Source organism: Vigna unguiculata, chromosome 6 (assembly GCF_004118075.2).
Source record: "Vigna unguiculata cultivar IT97K-499-35 chromosome 6, ASM411807v1, whole genome shotgun sequence".
NCBI classification, from domain to species: domain Eukaryota; kingdom Viridiplantae; phylum Streptophyta; class Magnoliopsida; order Fabales; family Fabaceae; genus Vigna; species Vigna unguiculata.
Window position 1 is genome coordinate 22836735 of NC_040284.1, and position 21021 is coordinate 22857755.

Consider the following 21021-nt stretch of genomic DNA (forward strand, 5'->3'; position numbering starts at 1 on the left):
CAAAAAATCTCAAGTTATTCTTTTGAAAAAAGTTTATATTTTCGTTTTTCCCAAATTATATTTTCAAGTGACAAATGAATCTTGAAACGATTTATTAAAGTTGATCAAATGAGTCTTTATAAGTTAGTTATTTACTCCAGTAATATTTTTGTTGCGTGTATTTGTCTAAAATTTGTGTTCACACAAAAGTAAAAAGATCGATCAGAAAGTCACAAGATTTTTCCAAGTAAAAGTTTTACGTTGATTTGAACGTGAAAGCGATGTAAACGCGTGGTAGTAACGAGAAATGGTCTAGTCAAATAACGTCTACGCTTCTAGATCAATCACAATTAAGGAATGTGAGAGAAATTAAGTATTATTTTATTTCCCCAACAAGAAAAACTAATTTTTTGAGGTTCGATTTTAGTTTTACCTTTTTAAATATGTGCAAGATGTTTATTATAACACCAGTAAACACATATAGGAGAAAATGAATAAAATTAATTACGGTTTAGTAAAATTTTGGTTTTGAAAATTTTCAAAATTAATTAATTATGTTATGCATAAACGATAATATATTATTATCGATTCAACTAATATTTTTCGAATTATGTATAAAGTTTCTTTATGAGGTGAACTAAGGTACATTATGTTCAATATACTACTAACTTTTGTTTTCACATTTATAGATAAACTAAGAAAATAACTAAGATAATGTAATGTTCTCATAGTATATGGTTGTCCAAAATTGGTTTTATTACTTTATTCCTTCTACCTACCATGGTTTCATCCTTTAACAAAGTAAAGTTTCGTCTTACCGTTTTCTCTACGCAATGGTGTTATACAATAGTATATATACTCATTCCATAAAAAATATAAAAGCCAATTACAACTCGTTCCTTTTTAATGTTCTGTTCTGATGTTTTATTATGTAATAAGAATCCTTTTTTTTTTCTCTTTAATATAAGATATCTTCAAATAATTATATATCAATAAAAAATCAATGAGTTGTTTTATTTTAAACACTTAGTATTAATATTAGTTTTATTTTTTATAATAATTACTTTTAATATTCTCTTTTCAATTATCCACACACACACATAGTAAGTATCAAAAAGAAAAAAAACTTTATCTATAGAAATTATAAATTATTTAACACTAACTTTTACTAAAATTTAATAATTAGTATAAAGTAAAAATGTGTTTGAAGATAATGCTCTAACTAAAATGTATTGATTGCATTGCAACGCCTACTTTGAATTAGTACTCATTTTACTACATCTAGATACAATAATTATATCTGATTTGTCGTGCGTTGATTGGGTGAAGAATTACATACACCTACTTGTATTATATAAATATCTCCAAAGTCCACACTTCCCTATGTGTTCAATTCTGCATTCTCCATTCTCAAACTTAAGCTTTCAATCTCTGAAACTCTTCTCCTCTCCGATATGGTTCTCTCCAAAACCGCATCCGAATCCGACGTTTCCGTCCACTCCACCTTCGCTTCTCGCTATGTCAGAACTTCACTTCCCAGGCATGTCATATTGCGTATTTTCTTTCCGCACATTAAACTGAATTTTCACACCTTTTATGTGTATGATAAAATTCCTATGATAGTTTGTTAGTTTGTTTGTTTGGTGTGGATCTGAAACTAATGTTAATTTGGAGAGACGAAACAGGTTCAGGATGCCGGAGGAGTCGATTCCAAAGGAAGCAGCGTACCAGATCATAAACGATGAGTTGATGTTGGATGGGAACCCGAGGTTGAACTTGGCTTCATTTGTGACGACATGGATGGAACCTGAGTGTGATAAACTCATCATGGCTTCCATCAATAAGAACTATGTTGACATGGATGAGTACCCTGTCACCACTGAGCTTCAGGTAACTCTCTACCTTCCTTCACTCTTTACCTCGCAGTATTAAAAATTGAAATTGACAAATTGTTGGGTAGTGGGGGTGGTTACGTTTTGTTTGACTTTTTGAATAAAATAACTGCCTAAATTTGCTTTAAATGTGACTTTTGAAATTTATTTCTTTTTGTTCTAATAACAAAAATAAAAAACACAAGTACTTGTGAAGCAAAGCAGATCTATGTTTCAAAGAAAAATAATGAATAATTTGAGGGATTGGTAGAAAATAAATGTTGATGTGAGATTCACGTTTTTTATTTTTTTATTATGTGTTTCATCTAGAGAGTGTTTAAAAATGTTATGTTTTCAATGTAGAATAAGTTAGATGTTTGAAAAATCAATTTACGTTTAGTAAATTTTTCTTTTAAATAAGTTACTGTAGCACATGATCTTTGTTTATAATTTTATATTTTCAGTTTTGGACACACTATTTTTTTTATATGAAAATTTTCAATTAAACGGATCGTTATTTGCGACAGGTGAGATAAAATAAATTAATAGCTCGTCGTGAGTAACATTTTAACTTATTTATGCATTACTATAAATGTATACATAAAATTAATTCATTAACTATGAAAAAGCACTCACTTTATTGCTAACAACAACGTGTCATGATTTGACTTACATAATAATCAATGTATTTTAGGTTTAGTTGTTTTTTCTTATTTTTTTAATTTGACTATACTATTAATAAAAAGTTGTATGATCTTAGTCGTTTAATTTTTAAAATATTGAAAATTTTTATTTCTACATAATTAAAATCTAAAATAAATTGTATTAAAACTATTTTTGCTTAACTTGAAAACAAAATTTGCATGTATGTGGACATTTTGAAATGTATTTCAGATCACTCCTTTTCTCCCGTTTTGATTGGTCTTCCAAATGCCGTATCCGTTAGTTAATTAGAATTTCCTCCTCCATCACGCGCAACAATCACGCCGACCTTATTAATTAATTTTAAAATGTTGTACAATTAATTAATTTTACTCTTTTTAATGAATGATTAATTATCTTCTTTGTTTAAAAAAAATAATTTATAGAGGGATTTCTTTTCTTTAAAGAATATCAGCTTTACGAAAATTGAATCTTTTGCTGAGAAATGTTTGAGGTTAGAGAAAGAGACTTGTTGTTTTTGTTTGCTATTATTAGAATATTCATTTCTGTTTGGTTTTTGTCGGTTATGTAATTAGTCTCTTCTGGTTCGTGACTTTATGTACTTACAGATCATCAAAACCCTTTTGTTTAGCTTTTTCCTCCCCGACAATTTGTCGATCACACTTTTTCTACAATTTTATTTCTTTATATTTGGTTGACAAGAGCTTTATATATATATATATATATATATATATATATATATATATATTATTTAAACGGTTGCACTATACTTTTTAACAAGAGGAATAGAAAGAAGCATTTTAGAAAATGTAATTTTGTACATACGTATGTAATTGGAACTTGAAGGACCACAAGAAAATGTGAATGACGTAGAAAAAAAAAATACAAAACTAATGGTTTGATAATGTTGGGTGGCACGTGTTTGAAAGAGACCCTCGGGATATTTTTCTGTGTCTGCACAGCAAAAAGAAAAAAAAAAGAACTTTTGGTAAGATTTTAATTCTGGTAGGAAAATAAGTCTTCAGAAAACCCACGGGGATGTTTCTCTTCAAAAGCTCTGAATATTCTTTTTTCTCTTTCCAATTTTCGTATAAAAACCTATATTAGGTATTGATCAACAACTTATGAACTCAATTATATAGTTAATTTTAACCTCTTCAAATGATCAATAAAAAGAATTTATGAATTATAAAAGAAACTAATAAATGATTTGGTAAGATGATACTTTCTTATTTTAAAATTTTCATTATTTAAAAATATCACTTTAAAGTACTTCAAATAGTCTTCTTTAGATATTGACTTGAACTTTTTTTACAGAAAGTATTGAAACAAAATGGTACTATTTTACTAGTGATATTTTGCTCTGAATCATTTACAGACACGCATGGGCTTTCAGTATTCTCTTGAAATGAGCCATTCTTATGATGATAAAGTTTGATGAAAATTAATGGCATGATTGAAAGGAGAAGATAAACCTTTTAAACAATTATGCTTATTTATTTAATCGAAAGGAAGTGAAACAAAATAAAAAGTTGAGGTCTACTCACGATCGTTGCTTCCCCATTTCATGAAATTAATTGTATGTTTGAAAGTTTCACATGCAGTGTTATGATGGGGACAGGCATGCTACCTTTTCAACCATGTTTAGTATAAGAAAATATTTTTTCCCCGTTTTAGAGAATAATAAATTATAGAAAATATGATTTTTAGTAATAACTGAAGTGTGTTTATAAATAATTTAAAAAAATGAACTTTTGAAATAAAAAAGGATATTATATCAGAAATTTTAATTATTTATCACATTAAATTAAATAATTTAATGAGAATATTATGATAATCTTATCATAGTACCAAAAATATGATTTTAGAAAAGACAAAAGTTACAATTTCCTCTGATCAATTATATATAATTTAAATTAATGATACTCCACCTTTGAAAAAAAACAGTGTAATGCATATTTGAAGATTAATACAGGCGGTGCGCTATGTAGCATTTTATTGTGCCTATTTAACTAATTCACTATAGATATCACTTTTTTGTATTTTAAATATAAAAAATAATTTAATATTTAATAATAAGAATTTGTTAAAACTCACTAATATATAATGTTTTAAAAGTCGAAAACCAATTTTAAACTTTAAAGGTAATTATTTTTCATTTATGTTAAAAGTAGGCTTTATTTTTCATTTCAAATAGTACGTAGACAAAAACTAATGTTTTAAAAGTCAAAAAGAAAGTTTAAAACAATTTCAGAAAACATAAACACATTTGATCTGAAGTAGAAGGTTGCACTTTTAATGAACTAGATCGTGTTGAATAAGAGTGTCTGTAAGTTACAATTCAGATTAATTTCACCAATATTTTTTAAATCCATCAGTGTTTCATTCTAGGAAAAGTCCGTATGACAGAAAGTGAAACACATTGAAAGTAAAGTTTATTTAAAAAATTATAGTTTTAATGATTTATCTATTCCATAAAATAAAATAGACTTTATTATTTACTTTTCATATTTAGAAACATCTATTTCAGTTCTTATATATATGAATTTAGTCTATAAGAATAGCAAAGAATTAAATGTAAATGATAAATGTAGATTACAAAAGTGATTTTGAAGTATTTGAATTAAAAACTAAAGTTTGTAACATTCCCAATTCTGAAGAAGATTAAACATATTTTATATTTATGATTTCCACAGCTGCTGCAACTGTAAGACTATAATTTGCATTAGAAAAATAGCAGGATTACATGAGACTTGAGAAAAGTATGGAGTTTCATTTCTTTCTTGTATGAATGCAGAATCGATGTGTGAACATGATAGCTCATCTTTTTAATGCACCACTACAAGAATCTGAAGCTGCTGTTGGTGTTGGCACGGTCGGTTCATCAGAAGCCATAATGTTGGCTGGATTGGCATTCAAAAGGAAGTGGCAAAACAGAAGGAAAGCAGAGGGAAAGCCTTATGACAAACCCAACATTGTCACCGGAGCCAACGTTCAGGTAGACTTCAAAAGTTTTCATTTTCAGGAACATCACTGACATGCAATAAGTTCTAGCTTTGCTTTGTTGAATGTGGAATTGGTATGACTTTTTGGTTCTGTTCATGTGAAGGTTTGCTGGGAGAAATTTGCAAGGTACTTCGAGGTGGAGTTGAAGGAAGTGAAGCTGCGTGATGGATACTATGTAATGGACCCTGACCAGGCTGTGGAATTGGTGGATGAGAACACTATTTGTGTTGCTGCTATCCTTGGTTCCACACTAAATGGAGAGTTTGAGGATGTCAAACGCCTCAATGATCTTCTTATCGAAAAGAATAAGCAAACTGGGTACCACTATTTCTCTTTTACTATCCCTATTTTTAAATGTTCCTTGCTTTAAACACCATGTTTAGATTGAATATGCTGCAGCTTCCTTTAGTATCTTCTTATAAACCTCTCAGTAAATCTGATTGATTGAGGGTATGAAATTTTCTGTTCCGATAATGCATGCAGATTTTTGAACTGACATGTGAAATTGTTTGGTAGGTGGGACACTCCTATTCATGTTGATGCAGCCAGTGGTGGATTCATTGCCCCATTTATTTACCCAGAGCTTGAGTGGGATTTCCGATTACCACTAGTGAAGAGCATCAATGTTAGTGGACACAAGTATGGTTTGGTGTATGCTGGAATCGGTTGGGTTATCTGGAGGACCAAGGAGGACCTGCCTGAAGAACTCATCTTCCATATCAACTATCTCGGAGCTGATCAACCCACCTTCACACTTAACTTCTCCAAAGGTAACACATAATTGAATTACTCTGTTTTAGTCTATCTAAGTATTACCTACCAACAAGAAGTTTTATATTACTTACAATTTCTTACCTCCACCATTCATTGGTTTTACGCAATGCAGGTTCCAGCCAAGTCATTGCTCAATACTACCAACTAATTCGCCTCGGTTATGAGGTAATACGTTTAACCAAGAGACCCAGTTATAATGGCAGTAGTGTTACTCTAATCCCTCTAATTCACACTACAAAAATGAATAAAAGAGGATTACTTTACTTGTAACACATTCTGTTAGAACTCTCTTTTACAGTTGAAATTTATTGAAAATCCAAAATTTGGTTGGTCTTATTTCTTATATAATGAGTTTCACTTATGGTTTTTAATTTTGATTATGTACATTTCAACTAATAATGGATAGTGTGTTCAAAAGAGTGTTCCTAGCATTTCTCATAGAAATAACATATTTCTGTAAAGACTTGATGTTGTGAATGTGTGTGCAGGGCTACAGAAACGTGATGGAAAATTGCAGAGACAACATGTTGGTGCTGAAAGAGGGACTCGAGAAGACAGGTCGGTTTTCCATTGTGTCCAAAGACAATGGTGTGCCTTTGGTTGCTTTCACCCTGAAAGACCACACCCACTTTGACGAGTTCCAAATCTCTGACCTGCTGAGACGTTTTGGATGGATTGTGCCAGCATACACCATGCCCCCAGATGCTCAACACGTTACGGTGCTTCGTGTTGTCATCAGGTGATAAAAATATCATACATCTTCTGGTTTCAATTATACTCTAAAGATATCATATATTTTATTCTCTTTTATTATTATCAGATATTCTGTTTTATGATGATACATATTAGATTTTATTTTTCCTTATATCATGAAATATTATACTCTATATATTGAACAAGTTTCTAATAAATCGATATGCAAATTCTCATTCTCATATTTTCAATAAAGTATTTCTCTTCTAACTTTTTCTCATCTGTATTTTATCAAACACAACAGAGAAGACTTCTCAAGAACCCTTGCAGAGCGTCTCGTGGCAGATGTGGAAAAGGTGTTGCATGAGCTTGATGGCCTTCCAGCAAGGGTTATAAGTAGCACCACTGTGGCAGTCAACACAGAAGAAAATGGCAAAGTGGTTAAGAAGAGTGCTCTGGAGACACAGAGGGAAATCACTGCGGTTTGGAAGAAGTTTGTGTTGGAGAGGAAGAAGCTCAATGACAAGATGAATGGTGTTTGCTAGAGTTAGCTTGAAGAGTGTGCTGTGCCTATCCCTGCCTTGTAGTTTTTTTAATATATAATTTGGGCAGTGTGTACGTTTGATTGAGTCAAGCCAGTTATCTATCAGATTCGGTTGTTAATTTGATCCGAGGCAAAATTCTAGACCCCATTATCTATGTAAGTCTGGGTCACTTTGTTTTGTGAATCATGGACTATATTTATCTTCTCTACAATTTGTTCAAAACCATGTTTTCTTGTCCTAATCCTTTTGTTGTAAGTTCAAATTATGCGATGTCTCCCAAAAATTTATGAGAGAATGAAACCTATTTACCATAGTTGTCAAAAGCTACAACTCTTCCTCACAGTATGCCTTAAAAGACTAACTGTATTCTGTATAATAGGGGAGGTATTACTTGAATACTAAACAAAAGTGTGCAAACTCAGATTCAAGTCATGCTGAACATAACAATGTTAAGAGTTAGAATAAAATGGGGAGTCTCATTTAGGATGATTTCCCTATCTTGATAAATTTGAAAAACAAAAACACGTGACAAGACAAAAAATAACTATTTGTTAGAAAAATGGCATTGTTTGTTGTTTTTCACTATTTACCATAGAATCCTTTACAAGGGTGCTAGATCTATGTCTACACTTACACCATGATCACACAACTTGAACGTTCTAGTCACAAAGCAAATAAAAAAATTAAAAAAGAAAGACTGAAGTAGTAAATGATTCTCACTCTTATGTGCCAACAAAGCAGGTCCAATGTCACAATCCAAAAATTGGAAAAAAAGTCAATATGACAGACTTGCAGCCATGGTGAGTGAGTTGTAATAGTATCACACAGAGAAGCATGGATAGCAACCTAAACAAGGAGAAAAACACCTTGAAATGTGAGGCTAAGAACAGTGCTGATTCAAGAAAGTATCACAAGGAGTACACTAGAAATTAATTACAAAGTTGAAATTGAAAATTAGGTGATGGTTCCTTACTCTAGATTGTTGTATATGGCAGCAGGAGTTCATATGTAACATATTATTAGCTATATGCAGAAGCTCCCAGTCAGGTTCCAGGATAAAAAAACTGTTATTGAATAGATATGTATCCTTACATAAAATTCTTCAAATGAATTTAACAAATTTGAAAAAGACTTGGTGCCTCAGCATGATACTAAAATATAGATTACATCAAAACAGAAAAGGGAATCAAATTGCCAATTTTTATAGTACAAATCCTGGATTTCTAGAAAAAGGAAGGCTACAGAGATATTGCTGTTTAGCATCAGTCAGTTGATTCCAACTTGCTCTGATCTACTGCACACGAATTAGAAGTGGAACAAGTGAACAACAATATATGCAAACCAACGACCTTCCCTAGATTGCATGTAACACTCTAATTCAACACCAGCATCTTGCATTTCTCTGCATCAAGATCCATTTAATTTAATACAAAAAAATGTACAACAGAATCACTCTACTACAAACTGTGAATGCTACAGGCAAAATTGCTCAATCCCCAAAATTCTTTCCTTTCTCAAGGCCTTTAATTGTAATGTTATTGACGTTTACATACATCAACCAAAGAATAAATATCGGTCTATCTACATTTTGGGTAAATAATTAAAAAATGGCAAGATGCACTCTAGAGTTGTATCAGAGTATATGTCTGCCACTGAGGCTGTTCTCTGAGGAGGAGGTAGAGATGGTGATCATAGCATTATTACAGTCAGATTCACTATCTTGCAGGCTCAACAAGAGGTGAGAAGTACTGTAACTAGTAGAAGGTTTGGCTCTAGGGACAATAGGCACTTCAGCCTCACCGAGCAGCATCTGAACCGCACCCCTCATAGTTGGTCTTGCCATTGAATCTGGGTGTGAACAAGCTAACCCAACTAAGAGCACTCTCCTCATTTCCCCTTCTTCAAACTCACCTTGAAGCCTTGTATCAGCTGCGGTTAGCAACTTACCTTCTTGATGCAAACTCCAAACCCATTCCACCAAATTGCTGCTAACCCCAACTTTACCATTTGCAGCTGCATCTTTCTCAATAGGCCTCCTCCCACAGGCCACCTCAAGAACCACCGCACCATAGCTAAACACATCAGTTTTCTCAGTTGCTCTACCAGTTAGCACATACTCTGGGGCAAGGTACCCCATTGTTCCGGCAGCCACAGTGGCATCAGGAGACTTATCATGTTGTGTTTGTCTTGCTAAACCAAAATCGCCTAACCGAGCATTGAACCCTTCATCTAACATAATGTTACTAGTCTTAATGTCCCTATGAATTACCTGGTTTTCACATTCGTGATGCAAGTAGGCCAACACAGATGACACACCTAGCAAAATTTTTAGCCTGTGAGGCCATGACAAAGGCATCCTAGCCTCATACAAAGCCTTATCTAAACTCCCATTGGGCATCAAGTCATACACCAACAAAATCTCACCTTTCTCATGGCACCAACCTTGAAGGTGAACCAGATTCCGATGCCTCAGACTCCCAATTATTGACAACTCAGACAGAAACTCACTCTTACCTTGACCACTATGGTTACACCTCTTCACCGCAACAGTGTCACCACTCTCAGGCAGCACACCCTTGTACACAGTCCCAAAAGCGCCATGTCCAATGACCCTGTTAGCACTGAACCCCTTAGTGGCAAATTTCAGCTCCTTGTAGCTGAACTCCTTAGGCATTCTGATAATCTCCGACTCAATAGAGTGATCAAATTTCTTCATTCGCTTCACCTTCTTAGAATACACCCAAATAAATGCACCAGCAAAGAGAGCAAGAACAAAAGCCCCAGCAGTCACCACCCCAGCAACAGCCCCCACAGTACCCTTCCTAGAAGACTTACTCTCCTTCTGCTCAGGTGCTGAAGTGCCGGAGGGTGCTGACGTGGTGGCAGGAGCGGCCGCGGAATCGAAGGAGGAATTGAAACTCCACCACTGGACGCTGTGCACCTCCGTGCTACCTTGGGTAGACCCAGAAAACCCCACATACATGAAATCATTAACATACATACCGACATCGAGATCCACCTTCAAAATCGGATCTTTCGGCCTCACAGTCGAGTACGAGACCCACACGCGCAACCCTTTGCTGTTTCCATCGTACTCGATCCACGCGTTCACCGAGTCACCGCTTTTAAGATCCACTCCAACGCCTCCCAAATCGCTAACTTGAGCCGAAACAACGCTGTTTAAGTCCAACCCCACATGGTTTCCATTAATGTCGCTGAATTCCACGTCCATCAGGGTGTCGAATTCAACAGCGACGAACCCGCCGCCCCCGCCTGTGGCGGCGGCGGGGTTTTGCAGACCGAGGAAGCCACCGGAATCGCCGACAGCGGTGGAGTCCGGCGAGATTACGAACGCGAGGCCACCGCCGACGGAGGATGGATTGAGGTTGGTGACGGAGAACGAGAAGAAGGTGGCAAAGCTCGCCGGAGAAGGGGACCCCGGTTGCCGGAATCTGACGGGGTCGGAGTAAAGCGCTCTACCAGCAGCGGAGTTCGGGACGGCGGGGTCGCCGGTGAGACTGACGGTGTTGTTGTTCAAATGGGCATCACCGAGAAGCTTCAATGTGCTCATGGTTAAGGTTCCAAAGTCAAATTGGGTGGCGGAGACAGAAGAACAGGCATTGAAAAAACATAGAAACACGATGAAGAAGGGCGTTTGACGTGGCGGCATTGGGTAACGAAGATGGGGTGGTCCGATTCGGTGATGCCGAGGAAACAGTGAGAGTAATGTTGTTAGAATGATGAAGGTTGTTGTCTTTGTTTTTGACGAGTTATACCTTGAAGGGGTGGGAGTAATGATGTTGAGTGTGTTTTTGTTACGTTGTGTGTAATTGATTGGGTTCCAAACGCAGAAAAGAAGTATGGGGCAAAGTGTGAAACGGAAGAAGGAAACAAAGGAATAATAATGGCAGAAAATTCAAAGAAGAGTGTGTAGCAGACAGTGTGTGCGAGGTGGGTCTGCACTTTCTCGCACTCATAACGGTTATGTGTTTAACCCTCACAACAAAGAATTAAAAAATGTGTAGAACAGTGGTTTCTATTTTTGTTGTAAAAGTTGAAAGAAGGAACAAATACATAGTTTACGTGTGGTTGTAAAAGAGTTTGATAGTTAGGTGAGTAATATCATAATATAGTTTGAGTTTAGGCGTAAATTTATCATCATGACTCAGGAAATGGTGATCACTCTACTCGATTAGGTGGTTGTTAGATTCTGGATCAGTCTTCTTTGGTGGTAAGTAATCAAAAACTTTCTGACATTTCTACTCAGAAGCAAAAGATTAAATCTGAAGGTAATATTATATATATATATATATATATATATATATATATATATATGTGTGTGTGTGTGTGTATATACCTGCAAATGCACTCAACTCATCATTCAAAATGCTGCAGAATTCTTCCTAACATGTTTGGTTTAGGGCTGTAAATGTTAAATGTGTTACCTCGTTATGCATAACTATTTATATGACTATTTAAAAAATATATATTTCAGATATAATAATTTTTTTTGTTAAACTTAATTGTTTTAAATGTTTACTGTAATAACGAAGTATTAAGATAAGTGCAGTGTGATCCTAGTTAGGACAAAATTTGAGTAACGATCATATTAGTAACTGACATTAAATAATTAAGCAATTGGATAAAGATAACAACTCCGTATGAAAACAAGTGACACAGTCATAGCCTATGAAAAAACGAGAATGACATGAGCGTGATTCGCTACTATCGCACTTGTGTTCTTTTTAATTTTAATGAAAAATCTTGTTTCAATAGTGCAGGATACAAGTTGAATTAGATTAAAAATAATGACTTATGAGACAAATTAATGGTTTAGATAACCCACGTCAAATATATTCCAAGACTTATGAGTCGATAATTTATAAAAAAAAATTAAACTAAGAAACTAGAAATTAATATTATTTTACTAAAGTATGTGATATAGTTTATACATCGAATAGGTATATTTAAAAATTAAATAAAAATATATATAAATAACGTGTTTGTCATTTAGAACTAAACAGTCAAAAGAGAAAAATTAAAGGATAACTATGATGTCAGTCAAGTTTGAATTTGGTAATTTGATGAGGACATGGTATGAATATCACATATTATTCTCATTCTTTTAGTCAATTTAAATAATAAAATATTATTCATTATTATCAAAATAAGAGGTTTTAATTAATGTATTTCCATTAACATTAAGTCTGTATGAACATAATGTTTTTTGTCATCAAAAGTGAACATTAAGGTGAGGCACATCACATCCCTTCTTGATGTGCCTTTTCTTTTGATTGAATGTAAGAATAAAAGGAATCAAGGAATTAGACAAAACTAGTTCCATGAACACTGAAACTCCTCTTCTGTGGGCGCAAAAATGAAGATTTTTATTTCAATACTAACTAAATATAATTGGAGTTTTGGATGTTGTAGGATTTTAAATGATGGTTTATTTTAGTTCTAAAAATTAGTTTATGTAATGGAGATAGCCTATTATGTATACTTGTAATTTTCAGTAATATCCGTGACAAAAACAAAAAACAAAAGTAAAAAATCAATAAAATTGAAAAATAATTACACTTTTATGAACATAATTAAGCTCAATCTAGAATATTTTCAATAAGAAATTTGAAGATGTAAAAGAGAATAATTTATAAAAAATTATCAATTGAATTACTTGAAAGCTATGATACACAGATACGACACTATATCGGATATGACACGTATCCGATACGTCAATACATTTATTTTAAAATAATAGGATATGATACATAATAGATACGTGATATATGAATATTGAGAAATATATAATAATTCTTAAAAACATAATAAATATATGATTGTTATTATGTGAATCCAAATTAAAATCTTAGTAGTTAATGTTAATCACCAATTTATAAAGCAATTTATAATAGAAACTATCTTAGTTACCAATTTAGGGACCAATTATAATTTTTTGAACTATTTTAGTTGTCAATATGTTTAATTTATAAATTGGTACCTAAATTGGTCATTATCATGACTAATTATTTTTTGTCACTAAAATTAATCATTATTAAAAGATTTTCTTGTATACGACTTTATAAATTAGATATTCATTAATAAAGTATCCTAAAATATCGAACACGTATACGTGACTCAAGTTGAAGTATCAGGGCATCATAGTTTAAAAGAATAGACGTTAGATTAATATATTTATATACAAAACATATATATTACATATAACATTAAAATATAGGATGTAATTTCTTATTTAGTTTCCATGGTTATAATTTTTCTTTTCTACTTGTAATATTTAAACAAAAGTAAATACAAAAAAATCAAATACATATGCAAAGAGAAAAAAAAAATAAACGATGGTACGTTTAGGATTAAAAAAAAGGTTTTCAAGTATGAAAATTAGAAAAATAACCATAAAGCAAAAATAAGTAATATGAATATAATAATAGTATAATATATGAAATCATATTAACAAAAAATATAAAACATCCATATAAATTTATAAAATTAAAATTTAAGCTTCGCATCAAAATATCATAAATTATAACATATAATAAATATTACCATTTTTTAATTTTAACATCATATATTTTTCTCACATTTTATCGATTTATAAATATGTAATGACATGTTGATATATTAACAGAACAATAAAAAACATATTATTTTATATGAATATATTAATAAAAATATTATTTTTCAATCTTAGTATATTTTATATAATTATTATTTAAAAAAAAAATTATATATGCGCAAAGAAGATTTGACATTTTAACATATCTTTTAAAAATTGACCGGTAAAATATGACATAAACAAATAGTTGTATAAGGATCATAAAGTTTGAATGGAGTGATAATCCTGTAACAAGAAGCTTCACTATTTCCATTGAGACAAAACAATACACGTTGATTAGTCAATTCCCCGTAGGCTTCAACTTCAATATTAATGTATATAATGTCACCATCTCCAATTACCTTCAATTTTCTACAAAAATCATCACAAGTGCAGTATACCTTTGTCTCATGTGAACCAAATTAATCGTTAAAACCTAATTAAGGTCAAATATTTTGAATATTTACATTGTGCATGGGTGGTGTTCTAACAAAGAGATGATGACATATTTTATTATTATATTTTTACTGTCTTAAAATCTTAAATTTCTATTTTTAAATTCATATTAATTATTCTTAAGTAAGAATGCTCCAAAGCTAGAAGATAAAGTCCATGGTGTAAAGTGGTGCGTGGAAACCTGAACAGAAACAAATGATACTTTTAGTTCTTATGGTTTGGTAAGTAGGATGGTGTGGTTTGATGTTCTCAAGTGAGGTGAGGTCTACACTCAAGGAATGATTACCAGAAGAGATCACATAGGATGTCTTAGCCAAAACTTTGGAGACAAGTATGAAGACACAAAATAATTTGCCGGCATAACTCTATTAATTTCAAAGTGAATTTACAATGGAGGTGACACCTCAATTAATAGACTAAGGTGTCTCCAAATTTGGAGATGCAAAACCCTAAAAACTCTTACTTGGCTAGCTTGGAATCCAAGACATGAATCATCTCCAATAGGAGGAGTATGTGTGTCACTCAAGAAGGTGGAAAAATATTCTTCATTCCTAGAGCGTCATGTGGTCACTCAAGAAGTTGAAAAATACTTTTCATTCTTAGAATGTCATAGGGTCACTAGAAAACATCTCCAATGAGAGCATGACACATGACCCTTCAAGAAGGTGGAAAATACTCAATTTCTAGAGTGTCATGTGGCCACTCAAAAAGGTGAAAAATACTCTTCATTCCCATAGTGTCATATGACCATTAGGAGGGAACCTCTCCATTGAGAGCATGACACATGGTCACTCTCTCCCAAAGGAGATAAGTCTCTCTTACCATCCAAGTTGCCCTTCTAGGCACACATTGACTTGAAAAGTCAATGAAAAATGCTTCTACACTAATGGGTTCTCTAAGGCCCAACCATGTGCAACTTGGTCCATCATACAAAGCCCAAAATAAAGTCTACATGGTCCATCATACAAAGCCCAAAATAAAATCTACAGTAGCCTGTAATACAAAGTCCACAAAATAAACATATAATACTAAGAGTGCTCAAAGGTGGCTTAAGAAAATAAGAGTTTGGTCACATTTTAACAATTTAAACCTACTATTCTTCTATGTACTAGCCATGGTTGAAACATTACCATCATAATATATCAAGACATATTAGATCAATCATGAAACAATCAATCTAATACATTTAACTGAAAAGGAAAAGAAAAAAGCATTTTCGAAAGTGATTTTTGCGTAATCCTAACTTGATGCCCTTAAGCATTAACACAACAGACCAACATTGGTTACCAACGCAAAACCACCAATGGTAGGGAGATCAGCACCCACAACAAACATATCAGCACCGATAACAAGCGGAACAATACAAGCGACGACTATAGCAACACCGTTGGCGAACAACCAAAAGTAGCGGTGATTAAAGTAGTAACGACGGTTTTTGAAAATGATCGATATATTTTTTTCTTAAATTTCAAATAACAATATTTGTATTTGATTTATAAATTCAATTATTATTTAATATTTACATTAATGTATATGTTTGCAAAATTGCGGATGAATCTAAGTAATTTTTTGCCAAACGAGTTGAGATAATTTTATATTTTTAGTTGTAGTTTGTGATAGATTGACTAAGATGAATTTTTGCATGAATGAAGGTGAGATACAAATTGATGAGTAGATCAATATTTTATTTCTATTTCATTTTCATGTTACGGAATTGCAATTGAATTGTATTTTCGTCTATTGTTAACTTCTGTAAGCAATATTATGTCTTACCCATTCCTAGTCTCTTTCAGTACCACTGTAACACTGTTATGCTTGCTCTTTCGCCAATACAAACGAAACAATAACATAATACACATTTTTTTTCTTTCTCTTTTTCAACACGACGCATCCATGGTTTTTTTTATTGTTGTTTGTTCTTCTATCCTCACCCGGGAAAACTGCATACGTTTGGTAATAAAAAAAAAAACATCAATAAAATAAAATTATTACAAACTCATCAATGATTAAAAATTTATTGATAAAATTTATCATTAATTATTATTGATGGAATAAAATATTAATGAATAATTATCGACACCAAAATCCGGTCATAATTATCAATGAAAATTTCTCGTTAATAAAATTTTTCAATAAATATTACAATTTCATATTTTTTTCTCTTCTTCCTCTTATTCTTTTTTTTTCTTCCTTTTCTTCCTTTTATTTTTCTCTCTCCTTTATTGTCATTGTAACCATTACTCTCACTCTCATTCTCATGTCAAAGTTTCTTTATGCAGTAGGGGCTTTCCTCCCCAAATTCTTTTATATAAAATTAATACATAAATAAAAGATTTTTCTTTTAAATTTTATGCGTTTGATTCCCTCAAATTTGTATATATTTATAAAAAAAATTAGCATTCACAAAATATTTGTAGAACATTTGGCATTAGTGTTGTTGTCCGTTGGTGCATTTGGTACTTTTTTTGCTCTTTTTTGTTCCTCTTTCATAATTGTTGCCTTCGCTGTTTCTTTTTCTTATCATTCTTTTTCTCATCTATCTCCATTTAATTTAAAAAAATTATTTCATTAAATTTAGTGCAAAAATTGACGCTCATTATATTAATTAATTTTAAGAAATCAACTATTGACAAATCTACTGATGAATTTAAAAAATTTCATTACTAAAGTATTTACCAACAAATTTTATGATATAATTAAAGCATAAAACAAACTTTGCATTCATTTTACACTCAAAGTTTACCAAAAAAAATACCCATCAATAATAAAAATATTATATTATCCACAATTTTTACCGATAAATTTCTTTCGTTAAAATTCATTAATAAATACTATTTTGCTGATAAAATTTTTCGTTTATAAAATTCTATTGATAAAATGATTTTTTTTTCTTCAATATTTCATTCTTTAAATAATGAATTTGTCACCATCCAATTCACTTAAATAAATTTTGTTTATTTTGACCTGATCCGATCATGTATTTTAAACAGAACTATGGTTTTTAGATTCGGTTCTACATTGAGATAATAAGGCACACATTATTTCTATTTTTTTAAAATAATTGTTATTTTATAAAATAAACAAACTTATAAATTTATCAACCGAGTGAATTCACAAGCATTACTCAGTGAGTTTACATAAAAAGATGTACTATGTAAGAATTTCCGATCTACTCAAAATTTTCAATACTAATAGAATCATCGAAGAATTCAACTAAATGATTATATCTAATCCTAAGTATTACACGTAGGTGATGACATTTGATATTCCTTTTGAATAAAAGGATGATCCAGAAGCATTTTAGCTGTCCATCTTGTTAGGTTTTACAGAGAGGGTTTCACTGGGGAGAACAACACCAATGAGATCTGAGCCTAATCAGATAAGGCACTGACACCACTCTCAACCCAAAACCTTAAGGCGATGGGTTTATGGGCCTTGATCCTTATATGATGCTCTACTTTCTCATTTCTGGTCAATGTGGAACTTAGACTCACACTTGGATTCCTAACAATCTCCCCCTCAAGGGTGAGTCCCTTCAGCCCAACCATGAGTACTCCTTTTCTGCCCTTTTCTGTACCGCCGTTCTTCTTAACGGGACACGCTTACCTGACCCACACTGTCAGGAAGACTTTCGATACTAAGACTATAATGCACTCATCTGAGCCGATTTTAACCATCGACTCTGATACCACTTGTCAGGTTTTACAGAGGGGGTTTCATTGGGGAGAACAACACCAATGAGATCTGAGCCTAACCATATAAGACACTGACACCACTTTCAACCCAAAACCTTAAGGCAATGGGTTTATGAGTCTTGATTCTTATATAGTGCTCTACTTTCTCAATTCTGGTCAATGTGGGACTCAGACTCACACTTGGATTCTTAACAATTTCCCCCTCAAGGGTGAGTCCCTTCAACCACAGTACACTCTCCCTCTAGCGGAGGCTGCCCAACCACGAGTACTCCTTTTCTGCCCTTTTCTGTACCGCCGTTCTTCTTAACGGGATACGCTTACCTGGAACCCTTACCTAGGACTCTTGCCAGGAAGACTTTCGATACTAGGACCATACTGGTACTGCACTCGTCTGAGCCGGTATTAACCATCGGCTCTGATACCACTTGTTAGGATTACAGAGGGGGTTTCACTAGGGAGATAACAAACACCAATGAGACCTGAGCCCAACCATATAAGGCACTGACACCACTCTCAACCCAAAACCTTAAGGCGATGGGTTTATGGGCCTTGATCCTTATATGATGCTCTACTTTCTCATTTCTGGTCAATGTGGAACTTAGACTCACACTTGGATTCCTAACACATCTTTGTTCAGGATTTTTCATCAAACACTTTTCCAAAAAATCTTTGCAATCGCAACTAAGTTTATCTGGTATTTTCGGTGCTTCTTCGAAAAATGCAAGCTTCCACAATAATTGGTCTTTGGTTTGGAAGTTCCACCATTCTCTAAGTCCAGTGCTCATCTCAATAACAATGCACCCGAGGGACCATATATCTAAAGGTGTTTCCTTAAAACCTCTAACTAATTCTGGCGACATATAGTAGGGTGTCCCTCTGAACTTGATCTCTCCTAAATCAGTATTTGTCTCTTCTCTAGTCTTAGACAATCCAAAATCAGCAATCTTTAGTTTATACTTTGCACGACCATCCGATGAAGGAAAAAGGAGAATGTTATCTGGTTTAAGATCACAATGAACAATTCCCTTTTCGTGCATGCAAGAAAGTCCCTTGAGAATCATGTGAGTGTAGACTATCACTTCCTTGTCGGATAATAACTCTGTCTTTGTTAAATCACCTAGAGAACCATGAGGGGCGTACTCCATGAAAAGGTTGTAAGTTAAACAACCTCTCTCAACAATGTATTTGTAAAAATAACATTGAACAATTTCTTCACAACCCAATAATAACTCCAAAACTTTTTTCTCCCTTAGCATTGAATAAGAAGAGCTTGTCTTCAAAGCTAAAAGTAAGAACTTTGAATTGTGTTCTTCTAGAAGACGCACACTAACAAGATAAACCGTGCCATATGAACCTTCTCCAAGAACGCTCAACTTCTCCCACTCGGCCATATTTTCAGATTTCGCTACACTTGTAGAGTGTATTAAAATCCAAGAGTCATATTATATATATATATATATATATATATATATATATATATATAAATCTTGATGAGTTCGAAATAATCATCCTTAATATGAGAAAGATAGCTAAAGATATGTTTACTAAAGATTAATTATCATTCTTAAACAAGATAAGATAATTGATAAGAAAATAATTATCAATGGTCATATCCCACATATTGAAGATATATAAAATATAGTGTATTCCAATTAAAAAAAGAGAGAAAATACATTTTAATCATATAATTATGTGTGATTGAAAATAGCTAACACTACTATAATTTCTTATATTTCAAGAGATTTTTTTACAAATTTGTTATAAAATTTTATACGAAATTTTTTTTTTGTTAATTTTCCTAAGATTTTTAATTGGTATGTAATTTCTTCATTAGATAATTATTTTTTATAAAATTATAAAATTCGTAAGTATTTTTTACAATTTCTTTTAATTTTTTTATAAAATATTTTCTAAAAAGAAGTTTTCAAAAGAAAATTTACAGAAAATATATATATCTTGTTAGTATTGTAAATATTTAAATTAAAACATAGAAAATTAATATATTATTATGATATATATTATCTTATCGTCAAATTTCTTAAAACAAATAAGGAAACTAATTAAAATTTATTTTAACTGTAATTTAATTAATAATTCAAATAACTGCAAAGCATACGTTAAATGCTTTCAAGATCCCTATCGATATATGACATATATTTGTTTGTATAATTTTAGTTTTTTGATGGTAATTGAAGTAAGAATTCGTATGGTAGTTGTAGTAGGAATATGCTAGGCAGCAATTAATGTTAATAACAACGCTTTAATATGTTCAATCCTATAATTTGAAAAGTTAAGGTCATATTAATGGTGATTAAATTGTTAGGAGATAAATAATAAATAGATAATATAAAGATTGATTATCATTATCACTCTGAAACAAATTAAAGATCAGATAAGAGAATATTATTAATAGTTATACTCAATTATTAGATACGTAAAATATAGTAATACCATACAAAAAATATAATTTAACTATTACTTTGTGTTATTTAATTAGATTATAACATAGAAAAGTTCAATATTATATATTTTAATAGAAAAAGCTAAACTATAGTAAAATATACTAGGCATAAAATATTCTACCTACCAAAAGCAACTAATAGCAAATATTGTAATTTATTTTGAAAGAAATTGAATCCAAAAAATACTTTTAAACTAACTAATAAATATAAAGAGTCTAAAAAACTACACATGATAAACAAAATATAGATTTATTTTAATATAAT

The 21021-nt window shown here is 32.0% G+C and overlaps 3 protein-coding genes across 3 annotated transcripts; 1 reads left to right on the forward strand and 2 right to left on the reverse strand.

Annotated features, from left to right (window-relative positions):
* Positions 1-1341: 1341 nt before the first annotated feature.
* Positions 1342-7844, forward strand: LOC114188225 (glutamate decarboxylase 1-like). The gene is made up of 8 exons (XM_028076792.1): positions 1342-1519; positions 1665-1869; positions 5311-5511; positions 5623-5837; positions 6036-6289; positions 6406-6458; positions 6782-7032; positions 7291-7844. The coding sequence occupies exons 1-8, from the start codon at positions 1434-1436 to the stop codon at positions 7529-7531; spliced, it is 1506 nt and encodes a 501-aa protein (XP_027932593.1). The 5' UTR covers positions 1342-1433; the 3' UTR covers positions 7532-7844.
* A 341-nt stretch (positions 7845-8185) lies between these two features.
* LOC114187082 (L-type lectin-domain containing receptor kinase VIII.1-like) lies at positions 8186-11744 on the reverse strand. The gene has a single exon (XM_028075209.1). The coding sequence runs from the start codon at positions 11199-11201 to the stop codon at positions 9165-9167; it is 2037 nt and encodes a 678-aa protein (XP_027931010.1). The 5' UTR covers positions 11202-11744; the 3' UTR covers positions 8186-9164.
* Positions 11745-17900: 6156 nt separating this feature from the next.
* Positions 17901-19686, reverse strand: LOC114188537 (mitogen-activated protein kinase kinase kinase 17-like). Its single transcript, XM_028077110.1, has 2 exons — positions 18906-19686; positions 17901-17971 (listed from the first exon to the last, which is right to left on the reverse strand). The coding sequence occupies exons 1-2, from the start codon at positions 19684-19686 to the stop codon at positions 17901-17903; spliced, it is 852 nt and encodes a 283-aa protein (XP_027932911.1).
* Positions 19687-21021: the final 1335 nt, after the last annotated feature.